This window comes from Aphidius gifuensis, linkage group LG1 (assembly GCF_014905175.1).
Source record: "Aphidius gifuensis isolate YNYX2018 linkage group LG1, ASM1490517v1, whole genome shotgun sequence".
Lineage (NCBI taxonomy): Eukaryota > Metazoa > Arthropoda > Insecta > Hymenoptera > Braconidae > Aphidius > Aphidius gifuensis.
In genome coordinates this window covers 29972601-29991106 of record NC_057788.1, presented here as the reverse complement: position 1 = coordinate 29991106, position 18506 = coordinate 29972601, and the positions used below count along the sequence as shown (strand labels likewise).

General features: G+C 22.7%; 2 protein-coding genes across 8 annotated transcripts; one reads left to right on the top strand and one right to left on the bottom strand.

Annotated features, from left to right (window-relative positions):
- Positions 1-83: 83 nt before the first annotated feature.
- Positions 84-15973, bottom strand: LOC122860321 (septin-7). 7 transcript variants are annotated; one of them, XM_044164079.1, is made up of 10 exons: positions 10438-10992; positions 9267-9726; positions 6115-6505; positions 5499-5706; positions 5170-5422; positions 4856-5045; positions 4606-4771; positions 3616-3751; positions 3374-3537; positions 84-1483 (listed from the first exon to the last, which is right to left on the bottom strand). In XM_044164079.1, the coding sequence occupies exons 2-10, from the start codon at positions 9654-9656 to the stop codon at positions 1435-1437; spliced, it is 1947 nt and encodes a 648-aa protein (XP_044020014.1). In that variant the 5' UTR covers positions 9657-9726; positions 10438-10992; the 3' UTR covers positions 84-1434. The 7 variants fall into 7 exon arrangements, with proteins under 7 accessions (XP_044020014.1, XP_044020013.1, XP_044020012.1 ...); XM_044164078.1 differs by having other exon boundaries at positions 10594-10992; XM_044164077.1 differs by lacking the exon at positions 84-1483 and adding an exon at positions 2484-2752 and having other exon boundaries at positions 10438-10994.
- A 351-nt stretch (positions 15974-16324) lies between these two features.
- Positions 16325-17534, top strand: LOC122860320 (lysophospholipase-like protein 1). Its single transcript, XM_044164075.1, has 4 exons — positions 16325-16532; positions 16642-16766; positions 16836-17096; positions 17172-17534. The coding sequence occupies exons 1-4, from the start codon at positions 16448-16450 to the stop codon at positions 17400-17402; spliced, it is 702 nt and encodes a 233-aa protein (XP_044020010.1). The 5' UTR covers positions 16325-16447; the 3' UTR covers positions 17403-17534.
- Positions 17535-18506: the final 972 nt, after the last annotated feature.

The window sequence follows — 18506 nt, the reverse complement described above, 5'->3', positions numbered from 1 at the left end:
TTATTGTTTTAATTAATTATGTAAAAACATTTACAATTAAACGTAAATATGGACGAATATTTATTTCTTTGAGACGTTAGAAAAAAAAACAGTAAATTTATCATTTCTAATACCATCGTAGTAAAAATAATTTTGAATGAATATATTTTTTAAAATGAAAAAAAATTAAATAGTTATGCTTGTGCCACTTTCATCTACAATTATCATTAATGACATGAGCGTATATATTTATGTCGACATATTTTCAATTGGTATTTACTTTTATTTATCAGTGTTTTTTTATAAATAAATTTTTTTGTTTATTACAAATGACCTTCATCATAAAGAAAATATAAAAAGGAATGTGACAAAAAATTAAAATCTGTTTTGATATTTAAATTTATATTTTTCTTTTGCATTTCTTTGTATTAATTTTTTCCACTTAATTTAAATGATACAATTTGTTAATTGTTTAATTTATTTAATAAATAAATATATATCAAAGTCCAGTCATGAAAAATAAATGATAAATGATTATTTTTTATTTTGTAATAATGTTGATTGATTTGTAAATGATTATTACACAAGTTGAATGATCGATTATTTAATTCCAATACAATTATTAAAAAATAAATTAAAAAAAAAAATATTACATTCATGAAATAAATGGCACGATGATTTACACATATTTATTTTTTATATTTTTATTATTAATAATAAAAATGTGCTGATACAAATTTGGCACGATTTTTTTTAAATTTCCTTTTCTAAATATAAATTTTTTAAATTGTGCGATATGATTTTATTTTTTTTTAAATTCATTTTCTAATATAACAAATTTCAAAATATGATAATGGCAGTTTATTTTTATATTTTTATTCAATTTTGACTGTTAATTAGTAAGTCAACTTAATGAAACGAAAAAAAAAAACACAAAATGAAAAAATATAAAAATTATCTTACTGTTATTAAATATCTGTCTAAATTTATACAATTAATATAAATAAAAAAATAGTCATTTAAATGACACTGGAAGCAATCTCAATGATTCAAAAAAAAAGTTTCGACGGTTTATTTTAAAATTAAATTGAGGAAAATTGATAAATCATTTTTTGTTTTTTTTGTGATGAATTTATTATCCAAGTAATTACTATCGATGATTATTATCTTAAATATAATTCGCCATGTACAAAAAAAAGTCATCAGGAATTAATCAACATTCTATTTTATACTCAGATGATAATAATTGTTATTTATCTTAATTTGTTTGTTATTTGTTCGATAATAATGCAAGTGTAATTATTGATGTTTGCATCTCAATAAACAGCCAAAAAAATATCAATTTATTGTTAAAATTTTTGAGCCGATATTGAAAATACACACTACATTAGCTCGACATTTATTTAAATCATAAAAAACCTTTTTTTTTGTTTGTTTTTTGGCTGGATGATATTTTTAAAATAGTCCCTTCTTCTTGCTCTTCTTGTCCTTGCCATCGACGGTTCTGAAAGGATAAATTTTAAATATATATTTACGAAACAAAAAAAAAAAATAAAATAAAAAACTAAATTAACATGTCTCTAGATCAATTAAATTGAATCATTAATTTATTGTTTTTTATTTGAGAGTATAATTATTGTACTTCATCAAAAATTTTCATGCGTAACTATTGATAAGTCTCCAAAGACAGTTTAATAGAAAAATTAAAATAATATATAAAAAATTTATTCAATTATCAAGCAAAATTCTAACCAGTAAACTACAAAGTTAAATTTAATAAATGATTTTGTTTTTAATGATTTTGCTGATGATGATGATATTAAAGAAAATAAAAATTAAAAAAAAGAAATTACAATAAAAAATAACACAAACAATTTAAATATCAATAAAATTTTTACATTTAATGATTTTTTTTTTTAATGAAATGAAATATTGTTAGTGAATATTTGTAAGAAAGCATTACGTTTATTTGCAACAAAAAAATGTCCAACGAATATTTGACAATAATTTGAGTAATTTGTTATTATCATTTTATTTTTTTATTTTATTTATCCTCTGTCAAGCTGTTTACTTGTAATTTTTTTTTTTTTTTTCAAAAGTTTAATAACTCTATTAAGTAACTCATACAAATTTCTATGAACTTTAAAAAGAAAAACCAAAAAAAATAAACTTTTGAATTTGTAAACAGTTTGTGCAGAGTTTACAATAAGTACGTTGTTAATTTAATGCAATTTTAACATTATTTATTTATTTTTTAATAAGCAACAAAAAAAAAAAAAAAAAGGAATAATTTTATTTTATAATTTATATTAATATTTTGATTAAGTATTTTCATTAATTTTTTCATTTACTTTTTTTGTATTTGTTATTAAAAAAATCTTTACCCAAAAATATGATTTTAGAAATTTTTTCTTCTTTTTTTTTCTTTTTGTTGGTTAATTATTTATTTATATTTTTTAAAACAATTGTTATTATTATTATTTCAGATCTAAGTACATTTTATTCTAAATCTTTGTTTTCACTGTTATTACTTGTTTATTTTTAATTTTAATTTTATTTTTTTAATGTTATTTTAATGAGTTTTTTTTAAAAAAAATGAAAATTGTGTGTTTAATTATTATGCTGGGGATGTTGTATGACAAGTTGAATCGGTGGGGGATTCTCTTGTGGTGATTTGAAACTGGCATGACGACGAAGAAGACTTCCTAATCCTCGGGATCCTTTCAATGTACCCCCTCCACCTCCGGATCCCTCGGACGACACCGATCCCGCCCTAAATCAATGGACACCGCGTTTTCGTATACACAACAATCATACATAAGCCAAAAAAAAAATTATATATATATAAATATAAATAAATAATAATAGACAAGCGTGATCAAGACAAACTACTTGTGATAAATTATTAAGAGCTTGGATTAATTATAAAACAAATAAACTCAAAGCATAAACAAACAATGCCAAAAATAATTAGAAAAAAAAATAACAATAAAACTATAGTGAATTTAAATAATATAAATTAACTAAATAATAATCCCAGATAAATTATTACCACATAATTATTGTTTATTATTTTTTTTAAATTTATTTAACTCCGTATTTCCCATATCATTTGTTTTTTACGAAATTTAAATAAATTGCTGCATGCATTGAGAGGAAAATTATATTTAAAAAAATATTATTATTATTGTTAGTTAAATATTAAAATGATAAATGAAATTTGTATAAAAAAAAAAAAGTATATTATCAATGATAGTTGATTTTTTTTTTCTTTAGACTTGGAGCTTGACAGTGAAGGTGAAAAAAAAATTGTGGAATGATGATTCAATAGTCAAGACATGATATAATGGTTGATTAATAATTTTTTTTTCTTTTTTTAATAAGTATTACTCACTCTTTTGAAATTGCTTCCAAACTACGCCTACGTAATTCATCAATACTATGACCAGTTTGTGTTTCCCAAACACTTTTTTCTGACTCAAATGCTCGTCTTTTTTCTTCAAGTTCACGTAATTGTTGTTCAAGTGAACGACGCATTTGTTCATGTCTTCTTTGCAACTAGATAAATTATTTTTAAAATATAATTAATCAATAATTAATATAAATTTGTTCAATTAAAAATAAAATAATACTTACATCTGCTTCAGAATCTTTGAGTTTTTGTTTCTTTTCACGAACTTTCATTTCAAATACTTGCTCCATTTCAGTTTCCATTTTTTTCATTTTATTATCATGTTCACGTTTTTCTTCCTCAAGTTGAGCAAGTGGATTCCTTGAAACGAAATTAAATATTTAATTTTTTAATAACTATTGCATAACTGCATTTAAAAAAAACAAATATTAAACTACTCTTATATTTATACTGAAAAAAAAAAAGGCTGAAAGATGACAGAAGATGAGATGTGTGATTGGTAATAATTAATAGTAATTAAATGAATGCTCATTAAGCCAATTCTAACTAAAATAATAATTAAAAAAATATAAATTAACAAACTCCTATTATGACTTGTAAATGAGCACTCTTTATTTTTTTTTTCTTTCAATTAGGGAGAGATAATAATTGATAAGACTTGTGCACACAAAACAGTAATTACGATATTAGCAGCTGTCATTCTATTTTTTTTTTCAATGAACTTACCAAACTGTCATGAAACTGTTCATCACTCCTGGTGGGCACAAACTAACCAATAAAAAATATTTAAATTATATTAAATTTTAAGGGAATTAAACTGACAAATTAATCATTAATTTGTTTTTCAACTTGATTCAATATTTTTAATTATAAAAAAATTAATCAACTGCTGTTTTGTATATTTAATTAGTTTTTAATAATAAATATATAAGTTTGCATGCACAAGCTTGTCTTGGCCTCTTTCAAAAAATATGTTTATTTTTTTTTTCAAAAATTGGCATCATCAGATTGCTTGCGTTTTCGAAATCGAAATTATTTCCTCTTTTTCTATTGATCATCAGTCTGTATTTGATGATTTTTTTTCAATCATTTAAACAAACAATTGTATCAGTTAAAAAGCAGGAAGTGTTAATGGATTTAGTGATGAGTGAACAAAAAAAAAAAAAAAAAATTCATGATGAATAGTTGTAAAATAAATAAAAACAATGACTCACTTGTTTGAAACTCTTGTTGGTTTACCATCAACACCAAGACCAGCGAGTGTACGACATCGGAAATTTTCATAATGAACATTATTTGTAACTTCTTTTAAGTCTTGAAGATGTGTTCTTATTACCATATTTCTAAGTGCAATAAAATCACAGTGTTCTAAATTTTCAACTGTAAAATAAAACATGTAAATATAATTAATTTTTAATAATACACAACGTTTTTTGTAAAATAATTTTTTATTATTTAATATACCTTCAGCAACACCCCATGGATATTTTCTTCCTCTAACTTTTTTACCATCCAATTCAACGACAGTATTTGCTCCAACAACAGCAAATGGTACTCTGTCTCTCAATACTTTGTGTATTTTACTTTCTTCTTCTTCTTCAGCTTCTGGGAATTCGTATATCTTGATTTTATGCTGTGCAATTTCATTTAAAATCTAGAACAAATACATTTTTTTTTTTATTTATTTTCCAGTTAAATAGAAAGCTTGAAAATAATTTTAATGATTAAATAGAAAAAAAGATATCTCAGTTTTATTTATTTTATAATTTTTTTCTTACTTGTTTTTTAAAGTGTGCACACTCGTCGGGTGTCATTGTATCAGCTTTAGCAATGACTGGTATAATATTAACTTTGTCATGAAGTCGTTGCATAAATTCAACATCAAGTGGTTTAAGACCATGTCCAGTTGGTGAGACAAAGTAAAGACAACAATGTACACGACTGTCTGGTATTTGTCGTCTAATAACACGTGATTCTGCATTTAAAAATTCTTCATATTTTGATTCTATGTATTCAATAATTGGTACCCAACTGTAAATTAAAATAATTAAAAATTAATTATTAATAATGATTATAGTGTATATTTTAAATTTTTTTATTTCATTACCAATTACTGTTGTCAACAGCATCACCAAAACCAGGTGTATCAACAATTGTTAATGTTAAATTAACACCATTTTCTTTCAATAATACTTTTGTCGTTTCAACAGCAACTGTTTTCTTAACACGTAAACTTGGACCAGGATATTCAGCACTGTATATATCAGCAAGAAACATTGAATTTATCAATGTTGATTTACCCAAGCCAGATTCTCCTAAAATTATATAAAATAAATATCAAAAATTTAACACAAACAAGGCTTATAATAATAGTTTAATTTTTTTTTTTTTTTTTAATAGGAATTTTAAGTAATTATTGGGTGAATATATTTCGTATGATGAAAGTTCAAAGCCTTGAAAATACCATGTGGCAACAAGAGCAAGCACTTGAATTGTTCTATTTTCAGATATTTGCTAAAAATAAATTTTCCCCCAATTTGTGACCTCATGTTGATTATTAAATTCCATATTAATCAAAAATTTAACAGCTCAATTTAATCATCAAAAATTAATCAATTTACAAATTAAAAATATTAATTTAATTATCTCTGAGAACCACTGTTAAATATTATATTTTTCACATGTTAAACATATGAAAAGAAGTAATAAAAAATTCTACAAACCTACGACCATAAGTGTAAAATCAAATCCTTTTTTAACAGCTTTTCTGTAAACTTGATTTGGCAAATTTGCAAAACCAACATATCCATCAAGTTCTTTTGGTTTTGTTGGTGGTGTTGGACGTGGATAAATTTGCATATTTAAATCTTTATTATTTTCATTTTTAGCTGTTTCTCTTTTATTACTATCTTCAGATGAATCGGTTGAATTTAATGTAACAGATGTTGGAGGTAAACGTGGTTTAGCTGGTGCTGCTGGTGGTGCTGTTGTTGGTGCACTTGAATTTTGTATTGTAACACCAGTTGTTGGTGGTTGTGGTGGTGGTACTGATGGTGATGTTGTTGTTAATCCACCATTTTCTGTTTTAAAAAAAAGCTCACGCTTTGTTTGCATCTAAAAAAAAAACAAATTAATTACTTTAGAAATAATTTATGATACAAGATGCTTAAAAAAATATATATATTTAATTTTAGTCTATAAAATTAGCTGAGAAGCAATGATGATAATAATAACAACCGCAAACCGGTCGGTGGTTTTAGAAACCGAGACGAGACCCATCCTCTAGGACAAAGAAACTTTTCATTTTTTTTTTTGCTGATGTTGGTTGTTTCTTTTATTATTAGTTTTTTTTTATTATATATTTCTTACTCACACCCACATGTTTATAGAAACGGGACATTGACACGATTGGTAAACACATCATTCAACATTATTGTTTTATTTCTATAAAAATATTTGATCCTATAAATTTTAATTCAATCTTGTTATTAGATTATTAGTTTGTATCAATGACAATTCGTTCGCTAAATAATTTATCTGACAGAGGGAAAATGTGTGAAGCCTTTGAACATTGTCTACCACTTTTAATCGTCATAATAAAAAATGATTCAATTGATTTATTTTTTTATTTTTTTATATCGATTACTTTAGCCAAGTCGATGAACCCTCAGTTACTTTTTATATTCATCATTAATATTAACACTTTAAAGGTATTAAAAAAAAATTATTTTCATTTGCTTTTTCAACTCAAATAAGGTCAATTAATTAATCACAGAATCACATCTAAAATTGGATTCTAATTAACTATAAAATCAACAATTTTTAGAGTTAAAAAAAAAGACAATTATTTATTCAAGGTAACAATGGATATTGGCACTAGTTCAGACATTCAAAAATCAATAATTAAATTGTCTGCAGTTAAGCCCGCATGACCTAAAAAACAAAAAACAAAAAAAAATATGAAATACCATGTTGTTGATGATGATGAAGTGAGTTTGGTAATTTAATTCTCAAAGACACAAGTGAACAAAAGAACCAGGTTGTTGTTGATTTTTTTTGTTATATTATAATACAAAAATACTTTCACCAAGTGGTGGTGATATGAGACTTGAAATCAATATGATACTGGTTAAATTATTAAGTGACTTTAAGAGCTCAGTTACCAATCCAATGGATCATCAACACAAGAAAAAGGAAGTTGCCTCTTGTCAATGAATTTTATTCACTTAAATATTTCATAATTATTCTTTTGAGTAATAAATTTTTATCAATTTTCCTGGACTCTTTATATCAGCTAAATATTTAAGCTTAAACTTTTTCTTTTTGTTAATTAAAAAAAAAAAACTTACTCAGCAGAATTTGAATGACCAATTTTAATAATCAATCACTCTCATCAGCATGCTGAGTTTTTAAATTACTTAATTATTCATGTAGCCTAGTTTTAGTTATTGAAAATTCGATTAAATAAAATTATTAATCAATTTTAATTTAATTATTAGATTCCATGAATTGTTGGATTTAATTTTATTGATTAAAGGCTATAAAAACATTGTAATAAATTATAGCATAATAGCTTTAATTGATTATTAAAAGATAGAATAAATAAGAGAAAGTATTTGAGATAAAAAAATATATTAAAATTTCATCATTAGATCAATGACTAATCAAGGCAACATTCATTCGCTCGATATTTCGATTTCCCTGGGGCAAAAAGCGCCCTCTATTTTCAACGAAAAAATAAAAAATAAAAATATATTTCTCTGCACCAAGTATGTGAATATATACACAAAATTCTGTAACCCAATTCGTATTAACTATTCTAATAGTTGAACAATAAAAAAAATAAAATAAAATGAAGGAAGAAATAGGGGATGTTTAAATCACCCTCAACGTGCAACGCATCCCCTTTATTTCTATCGAAATATCTATATATCACATGTGACTCAGTCAAGATAAAAAGGGGTTGTTGCAAAATAAAAATATCTTTGAAATTTTTTGCATCTAGTTTAAAGCCAAAAATTAAATAATTTTAAGGAAAAAATTTAGAAGATAAAATAGCACCACGTGTCTACTATGTAATTATTTTTATTATTTTTCTTTCAGGTTTTATTATGATGACGTTTTTCGTATTTTTAAATTTTTTTTTTTTTCATGAAAGGGAGTCTTTGTGGTTGTCTGGTTTTTATACCCTCTGAAATTATGGTACACTCTTTTTAAAACCCACGCAAGTTTTATGAATGCTATTTTAAGAAATATCATAAAAAAAAATAATTACTATTTTTTATTTTATATAAATAAAAAATTCTTTTGGGGAGAGACATGCGTGAAATAATAAATATGTCAACTGTATATATATTCTGGTATTTTTAATTTTTTGTGTTAGTGTTTCCTGTCGTTATCGATTAACTAAAATATAAATAAACAATTGTTTTATTAAAAAACCTAGCTCAATAAATATTGGGTTATATTTTTTTCGAAATAAATTCAAGGTCTTTTTGTTGATTTAAAGAACGAGAATCGAAATGAAAATTTGACCCTAGCAATATCACAAGGGTGTTGCTCAATCTCACCCTAACATATCCCCCCCAAATTCTATTTTTTTTTTTACTCTATCATCTTTTAAAAAATCCTTGAAATAAATAAGAGGGTGACATGTGTATTTACTGTAGTACAGAGGTGCTCATTACACTCTAAAATAGAAAAAAAAAATCAAATTAAAATACTCAAGTGTATTTTTGTAATTAGTAAAACATAAAACCAACTTTTGCATTGTTTTTTTTTAATGATAAAATTATTTTATATTTAATTTATAAAATAGATGTTGTTTCAAGTATATAAAAAATATTATTATTTATTTTTTAATAATATTTCTTACCGAATTTGTTGCATCACCATTTGATGATGCTTTTTCACCATCAAGAATTCTTTGTCTCAATGCAAGTCTATCAAGACTAGCTAATCTATATGAACCACCAATTTCACGATCACGATTAATTTTATCATTTGTAATACCATTACTACCATTTGTTGTATTACCAGCATTAAAACTTGATGTATATTTTGGTAATGTTGGTGGTGGTACTTGACGTGGTTTATCACGATTAAGTGTTGAATTACTGCTATATAAAAATGATGAATTATTTGGTAATGTTCTTGATGATGTTGTTGAATTTATTGATGTTATACTACTATTACTTCCAATTGTTGATGTTTTTAAATTTCCATTTGCATGGGGTGCACTACCATTATGATTTTCCGTTGACATTTTTAATATTTTTGTATTTTTGTTTTTTTATTTACTTAATTGTCTATTTAATTTTTAAATAAATTTTATTCTGTTGAAATAAAAATAATAATTAATATTGTTGACTTTTTATTTTTGGTACCTAAATTATTATTTTGTTTTTTTTTTTAAATTTTTTTTTGGCAACGTTGTCTTGGCAAAGGTCCAGGATTCGATTTTACTTGAAGTTAATTTTGATCAGGTTTCGATAAATAGATTGTCTGAAGTGTCAATAACCCTCTGAATCATCAAAAAAATATATTCTAAATTATACCCAAGTAAATGTCTTTCATTGAAAATTATTATTTTTTAATTTACTAAATTATTTATTGTTGATTAATGACATCAACAATCGAAACTCGAAACGTCAATTAGACAGTGTAAATACAATTTAATCATTAAAAAAATAATTCCAAAAATCTAACAATCATTAATTCTTATTAAAAGGGAAAAAAATCATCTTATATTTGTTGAAATAAATTTTTAAAAATATATATCATAAATTAAATAAGATAAAACAACAAAAAGGGGAGAAAAAAATCGACAAAAGTTTGTGTGTTTTTTCCCCCACTTTACGGACCATCGTCTTGACAACGCCACCCACAAAAAAAAAAAAAAAAAAAAAATCAAAAATAATAATAATCGCTTTGTTTAATAGTTTAAAAAATAAAAAAATTCACTGAATTGAAATAATAATAAAATAAACAATTGTGTAATCTATTATTCGAATTTTATTTATAAATTTTTTATCATGACAAATCACCTTGAAATAATTAACATTGACAAATTAAAAAACTGAATAATCATGAAAAAAAAATTTAACAAATAAATTGTTAAATATAATTAATAGCTTTGTCAAAAAATAAATATTAATTTTATTAGCTTTATTATTAAAAAAGGAAATTTTTTTTTTTTTTACACTTATTTTCGATCACATTTGAACCGGCCAAACAAGCACACAATAATTTCGTTGCACTTTTTACATTGTTGTTGAATAAAATAAACAAAAAAAATCTCACGTTATTATTAATAAAATATTTGTAAACGTTTATTGTAACACAAAATTCCAGGAAAAATAATAAAACTTGTCGATGAGAGGGGCAAGAGGTAGAGAGAAAATTAAACCTTCCACACTGGGTTTCGAGGTAAAATGAAAAAAAAATAATATAAAAAAATTGTAAGCAGAATGATACACTGAAATATTGTAAAAGGACTAGACCGGTCTTGTTTCAACTCGACGCCACACTCGGTTAAAGTGTGCTGGAGAGCTTCAACGACGACGACGATGACGACCACGCCTGACGCAGATGTTAAAATAATGGCAGTGGGGAAGAATTTTATCCTCAGAGGAATTACACATATATACACACAACATTTCAGTCTAAAATATTAACATTGGTGGCAGCACTTTATGGCAAAAAATTTTCATTAAAAATTTATAAATATAAACAAAGAAATTAAAACAAAACAAAGAAAATTAGAGCAAAAAATTTTGCATTGTTTTAATATATTTTTAATTAATTAATTAAAAATTAATTGATTGTTAAAAATTGAATTTTTAAATGTTGTTTTAATTATTGTTAATTAATAAAAATTAATTGTTTAAAATTGTATATTTATTTGTTTGTTGTAAATATTTTAATTGGGAAAAACAAATTTTTTTCGAGAGAGAAATCATAGAGATTTTTTCTTAAGAAGTAATTAATTTTTATAAATTAATAATTGTTAAATTAATTATTAATTATTTGTAATTGTAAATTATAATCAACATTTTTTTTATATTGATTATAATGGAATGAAATTTTAATGTTAATTTTTTTTTATTTTTGAAATGTCAAAACAATGCAGGTTTGTTTTAATAAATATATAACAGTATGCTGATTTAAGTATCACTGTCATATTGTATTGGTTACGAAGACCAATTAAGGACGCATTGACACTTTACGTTACTTCCTATACAGTAAAAAAAAAATTTCATTCTGAATACAAATTGTTTAACAACTGCTTTTGTATTGACAAGTAAATTGTACTTCCGCTAGATAAAAATTACTCAGGTCATCAAACCATATACACATAAAATCACTTATAAATTATTTTAAAATTATTTTCTATTAATATTTGTTAAAAAAAATGTAAATTTTTGTATTTTAAATATTAATAATTCATTTTTTAAATTAAAAATTTTTTATATTTGAAAATTTATCTTTGTGTTGAATAAAAAAATTTAAAGAATATAAATTTTTTTTTTTCAAATCAAACACTTGATTTTATCACAACCAAAATAAACTCTAGTCTTATCAGTTGGATTTTTTTTTTTTTTTTATATATTTTTATCTCATTTTTAACGTTGCCTTATTTACTGATGAATGAGTCGATCGCGTGACCACTTTATTCCCAAGAATAAAATAATTTTTAAAAAATAAAACAAATTTTAAACGCTAAAAGTTACTGCAATTTTTAATAAACTTTCACTGTAACCATATTTGTAAATTCCTCGCTAATTATCCTAACAAATAATGACAAATCCGATAAGGAAAAAACATAAATAAATTCATCAAATAAAAGTATAACTTATATTTAATCCCATAATCCCATAAACTTGTTTTTTTTTTTTTAAATAAAATAAATATTTATTATAAATTGATAAATTGATAATAATACCTGTTTATTATCATTTTGAATACGGTCATTTAAAGTTGAAGAAAGTGTTCGTAATGAAGATGCCAAACGACGTGTTCGTGGTATTGGAAAATCAGCCATAATTTAATTCAAAAATCGACCAACACTTGCACGAAAATCACAATTGATTTAATTAATTTACAAAAAAATATATGAGCAGTTAAACACACTTGAATAGACTTTAATTACACTCGATTGTTTTATTAATTTGAATGATAGAAATTGCACAACCCCTCTTGTTATAATTATAAAAAAATATGATTTTTCATGCGTATATTTAATTTAACTTGTACTTGGTTGTATTGTTGGAGGATCATCAAGTACACTCTTAAATTACAAGCACATGTGGGCGTCAACAAATTCACTCAATGCTAGATTTACTCAATTTAAATTTAAACAATTAATATATATTTTTAATAATTATAAAAGTCGGATTTTTTTATTTGATTCATTTTAAATTTTCACGTTAGGCCTGACTGAAGTCACGATTAAAACTGACTCACTCAAGGAAAAATAAATATTTAAAAGTAAAAAAAAATGTAGAATTTTTTTTTTTTTTTTTTTTTGTTATCAGTACTTACCGCTGTGTTGTTATAAAATGATGACCGTGATGTTTGAATTATTACATCAGTGAGAATTTTTTATTTTCATTGTTGAATCCAGTTGGGTTGAAATTATCCATTTGATATAATTAATTTGTAATTATATTGTCAGCATCCGGGGTTGATAAAAAATATATAAAAAATAAGAAAAAACAAAATTAGAAATAAGAATAATAATTATGCTATAAATTTTATAATAAATTTTTTTTTATCATCGTTTTAAACAGTTAGAAAAAAAAAAAAAAAAAATAGTAGTTTTAAAAATAGTATAGTCTATTTTCAATGACACATATTTATTATTCATTTAAAAAATTAATTTGTTGGTAAATTAATTTTTTAAATTAACCTATATTCACATTCTTTTTCGAATTGTTTAATTAGAAATTTGGGTTTCGAAAAAAGTTGTTAATTAAGGAATGAGTTAATCAAAGTAATGGCTCTTTAAAATTTTAGCTGATGTAAATTTTAAAGGATGTTAAAAGTATCTTATCATATTGCAATTTTAATTTTTATCATTTATTTATTGTCTATCAATTGATAATAATATTTGTGTCAAGTATTTAATATTCAATGAGTTTTTATTAATTTTTTTTTTTATCATTTCTTACGTGGATTTTGTGATATGAATGTCACACCGTTGGTATCCATTTAAATCTTCAGTTATGCTTGTAAATATAAATTTAAAAAAAATCTTAATTTTTTAAAAATATTTAATCATGTTTTTTAAATTTTTTAGAAAAATATAATACAAGTTTCTAAAATTTCCAGGTAAACAAATATTTAAAAAAATAAATATCACACAATGAAAAGTACAAATATCTTCACTACACTAACAAAAAAAAAATAAATAGCATTAATTTAAAATGAAAAAATAATTACTAAGACCAGTTATACCGCATGATAGTCGAAATTTGATAGTATGAAATATCACTCTTCTATTTTATCATTCGACTTTCAAAGTGAAATAAAAAATGGAAAAATTATTAATAAACAAAAATAGATATTTAATTTCAATTAAAAATTTTAATTATTTATAATTTTTAAATAATACATGATGTTGATAACTAGGTCAACAACTTGATAAAAATTGTTGTCAATTAAAATTTGCAAAAAAAAAAAATGAAGAAACTAATTTATTATCAATTTTTTTGTGTTGTTTAGATAATAAATATTTTTAGATAAAGATAAGAACGATTTTTAATGTAAATAGTGTATAAAAAGTAGAAAATAAAAATAATAGACACTTGCAAAACGAAGTTAACATGCAGAATACAGAAATTCAACTAAAGCCAATTTTATGATGGCATCGTCAAGTGTCTTTTGTACCACTACATTAATAAAATGTTGCAATAAAATACATTTAAAAAAATCAAGAGATAGTAAAATAATTTACATCATATATTTTCATGCAACATATACAAGCAAATTCTCAAATGATCATTCAACTTTTTGGTTTATAAATTAATTTATGATATTTAAGTTGAAGAAAAAAAAAGAGAATTGTTTTTAAAATAAATGATTAATTTAAAAATGAAAAGATAAAAAAATAATTACATGAGTTTGTATGAATGTTAAAGAAGATGTGAGTAAATTTTTTTAATTTATATTCGAGGAATTCAATGAGGGCTTATTTCTTTTTTTTTTTTTTATACAAAAAAGGATAAATTTTTATATAAAAAACATGCTGGTTCGTTATTGCGGCAAGTTGACTTGAACAAAGTGTACATGGTTTTATGAAAAATATATAAATATTTTAATTAAATACATATTTATAAATATATTAAAACATTTTAATTACAAGCTATTTTATTTATAACAATTAATAGCTAATAACGAAATAATAAATTAAAGAAATTCACAAAAATTTTCGAAAAAAAACACATGATTTATTTTGTTTGTTTGTTTGAAAAAATTAATAAACAATTGAATTTAATTTATTTAAAAAAAATTTAGATATAATTTAACAAAGAATAATATTGTTTAAATAATTGTAATAATTATTATTTTTTTCTATTTAAAATAATAATAAAAAAATGTTGATTTATGATGAATTTTTTTGAAATATATTTCTATTTATTTTTGTTGATTCATTTAATTTATTTTTTAAAATGTTTGTGACTTGCCTGTATTGCAATTTAATGAGTCACTAGTTCATGCATTAATTCATGAGAACACGTGAGATTTATCTGGCTCAATGTCATCAGAAAAAATAAATATAAATAAAAGTTTAAAATAAAAAATAAATAAATCATAAAAACTTGTACTCAAATCGACAACCAAAAACGAGTAATTTAATGTAAATAAAAAATTTGATTAATTTATTTTTTACATTAACTAATAAATAAATAAAATATACTGTTCATAATAATATTAATAACAATAACAATTAAATAACAATGACTTGAAAATTATTCATCCACTAATTATGTCACAATTTTATTAAACTTAATTTTCTTTTTTTTTTGTTAATTTTATATTTCAATGTGGTTAAATTAATTTACCAGTTAATTATTTATTTACAAATAAATATCTATTGTATAAAATAGATAAATATAAATTGAAAAAAAAAAAAATTAATAGGTTAGTGCTTGTATTGACCCAAGTTGAGAGAAAAATAATGCGCGCTCGCGCAGTATTGACGCGAAAATTTGGCGCTTTCAAAATGGTCGACAAATGGAAAATTCATTATTTTATTTGTTACTCCAAAATGAAAAATATATGAAAAATAAAATAATACTCTATTTTATAAATAATAAAAGTTATTGACTTACCACTTTTTTGCATAATTTTTAAATTAATAGTAAACAAACAAATCACATAAATATTTACACACACATTTGTTAAATTATTATTCACTTGTTTATTTATTTGGATGTTTGTATTGTTGACTCCAAATTACTCCAAATTTATTTGCGTTATTGAATTAATTGATTGTTGATATTAATTGAAGTTGTTATTATTTGTGAATATATAAACAAAGTGACAACTTGACTGGACGCTTGGTGAATTTTCAAATTAATATACTTGTTGATGTGAATAACCACCTCGATTATGATGAAAGTTATATTGTTGATTTTTTTTTTTTTTTTTTTAACAATACAAAGACTCAAAGCGCCATTCAACCGTAAATTTTGACAACTAAATATCAGTCGGTAAAACAGAACTCAATTTTTATATAAATAATTTATTTAACTACCCTTAAATTAATTTAAAAAATTGTTAAACATGAAAATTAAATTATTTAAAATGAAATAATGTAATTAAAAAGCTAATTAATACTAAATAATATCAATTTTTAATTGTTGATTTATTTTAAATTCAAATTTACGCGCTTATTTTTGGTTGCTAAGTTAGAAAGCTTTATTGTTTATTCATTTTATTTTTATTATAATAAATATTATTATTATTTTGTGTATATTTTTGTTGTGATGTAAAATATATTGACAATAAATTTGATAAAGAATTAAAATTAATTAACGATAATTATTAACAATGGCTGCTTTAAAAATTCCAAAAGTAATAACTGTACCACCAACTGGAAAACATACAGCAACATTTTTTTTTTTCCATGGGTCAGGTGAGAAAATATATGTCATTGATTATTTAACTAATTAACTAATCAACTAGTTGATTATTAATACAATAATTAAAAAATATTGATGGTCTTTTTGCAATAAAAATTACAGGTGGTTCAGCAAATGAAATAAAGCAGTATGTTGATATTTTAAATAGAAAAGAATTTAAATTTCCTCATATAAAAGTGGTGTATCCAAATGCACCAGAGCAACCTTACACTCCACTTGGTGGAATGGTAATTAATTAACAAAATAAAATAAACATAATTATTATTTAAATAATAAATAAACTAAAATTGTTTTAGCTGAGTAATGTTTGGTTTGATAGAAAAGCAATAACCCACAAAGCTCCAGAGGTCAAAGAATCAATTGATCAAATATGCAAAGCAACAAGTGAATTAATTGATAAAGAAATTGATAATGGTGTTCCAATAAATAGAATAATAATTGGTGGTTTTTCTATGGGTGGAACATTATCTATGCATCTTGCTTACAGATACAAAACATCACTTGCTGGATGTGTTGTTGCTTCATCATTTTTAAATGATAATTCACTTGTCTATGAAGTTTGTATTTACTTATTTATATTATAAATGACAATAAACCTAATTAAATAATTAAATTATTCATTTGAATTTTAGCATTTGAAGAGTATTGATGGAGAAATAAAATTACCACCAATGCTACAATTTCATGGACTTGCTGATATGATGGTACCATTTTCTTGGGGTACAGCGACACGTGAAAATCTTGAAAATAATGGTGTTAAAATTGATTTGATTAAATTACCAGGTGTTGAGCATGAATTAGTTCGTTCAGAAATTGAAAAATTAAATAATTGGCTTGTTGAAAAACTTCCAGAAAATATTTAAATAATTTTTATTAAATTTATATGAATTTTTAAATTACAAAAACAATAACAGCTTATTGTTTAAATGGAAATTTATTGATGAATAATATTTTGTAAAGGGTTGTTAAATAAATTGTATATAAAAACAAAAATATAAGATATTTTTATTTTCATTTTTTATTGATTTAATTAAGTATTTCCGGTGTTAAAATTTGCAACACGCCAAGGTCTAAAAATATTTTAATACAAAATTTAGAATAAATTTTCATAAATAGTTCAATTTATTTTGCATTTATCCAACATAATATCAATGGAAATATTTTTTATTTTTACAGAAAAAATCAATTAAACTTGATTCTTAGTAGTAATTATATTGAACTGTTATTTTTTAAATTTTACTATCGTCATTAAAAATTATTTTTATAAAATAAAATGAGCTTCATTATAATGATAAAATATAAAAAAAAATAATAATAATTTCCAAATGACTGTCCCTGAAAACAAATGAAAAAATAACATTGTATTATCATAAAATATTTCTTCAAATCAGTTTTATTTTAACTTAACAATAAAACTAACAAGATAAGAAAAAAAAAAAAATATTATTTCCTTAAAAATAGAATTTAACACGTCTTAAAAATATAAAAATGTATATTTTTTTTTTTTTCCACAATGACAATATCGATTGTAATTTAAAGTTAAAATTTTCTAAATTATTTATTGACAAAAAGAAAAAAATAAAAATAAATAAAACATATTGTGTGCTAAAATAACAGTGAAAAATTAGAAAAAAAAAAATTAAATTATTAATTAACAAAAATGGTTAATAAAGGTGATCACGTTATAAAATTTCTATCAACATATTACAGTTCGAAAAATAATCCAAATCGAAATTTATTCAATGTGGTATTTAAAAATTATTTAGAAAAAGATTCTACAATAATTGATGATAATTTTTTTAATAAATTTACTGATAAACCAATGACACTGTTGGATGCAGCATGTCTCAATGGATATTCAAAACTAGTTGAATGCCTGCTGGACATGGAGATTGATCCAAATAAGTATAATCGACATTACAAGTGTTGCCCATTGAATTTTTCCATGGAATTTTATCAGGTAAAAT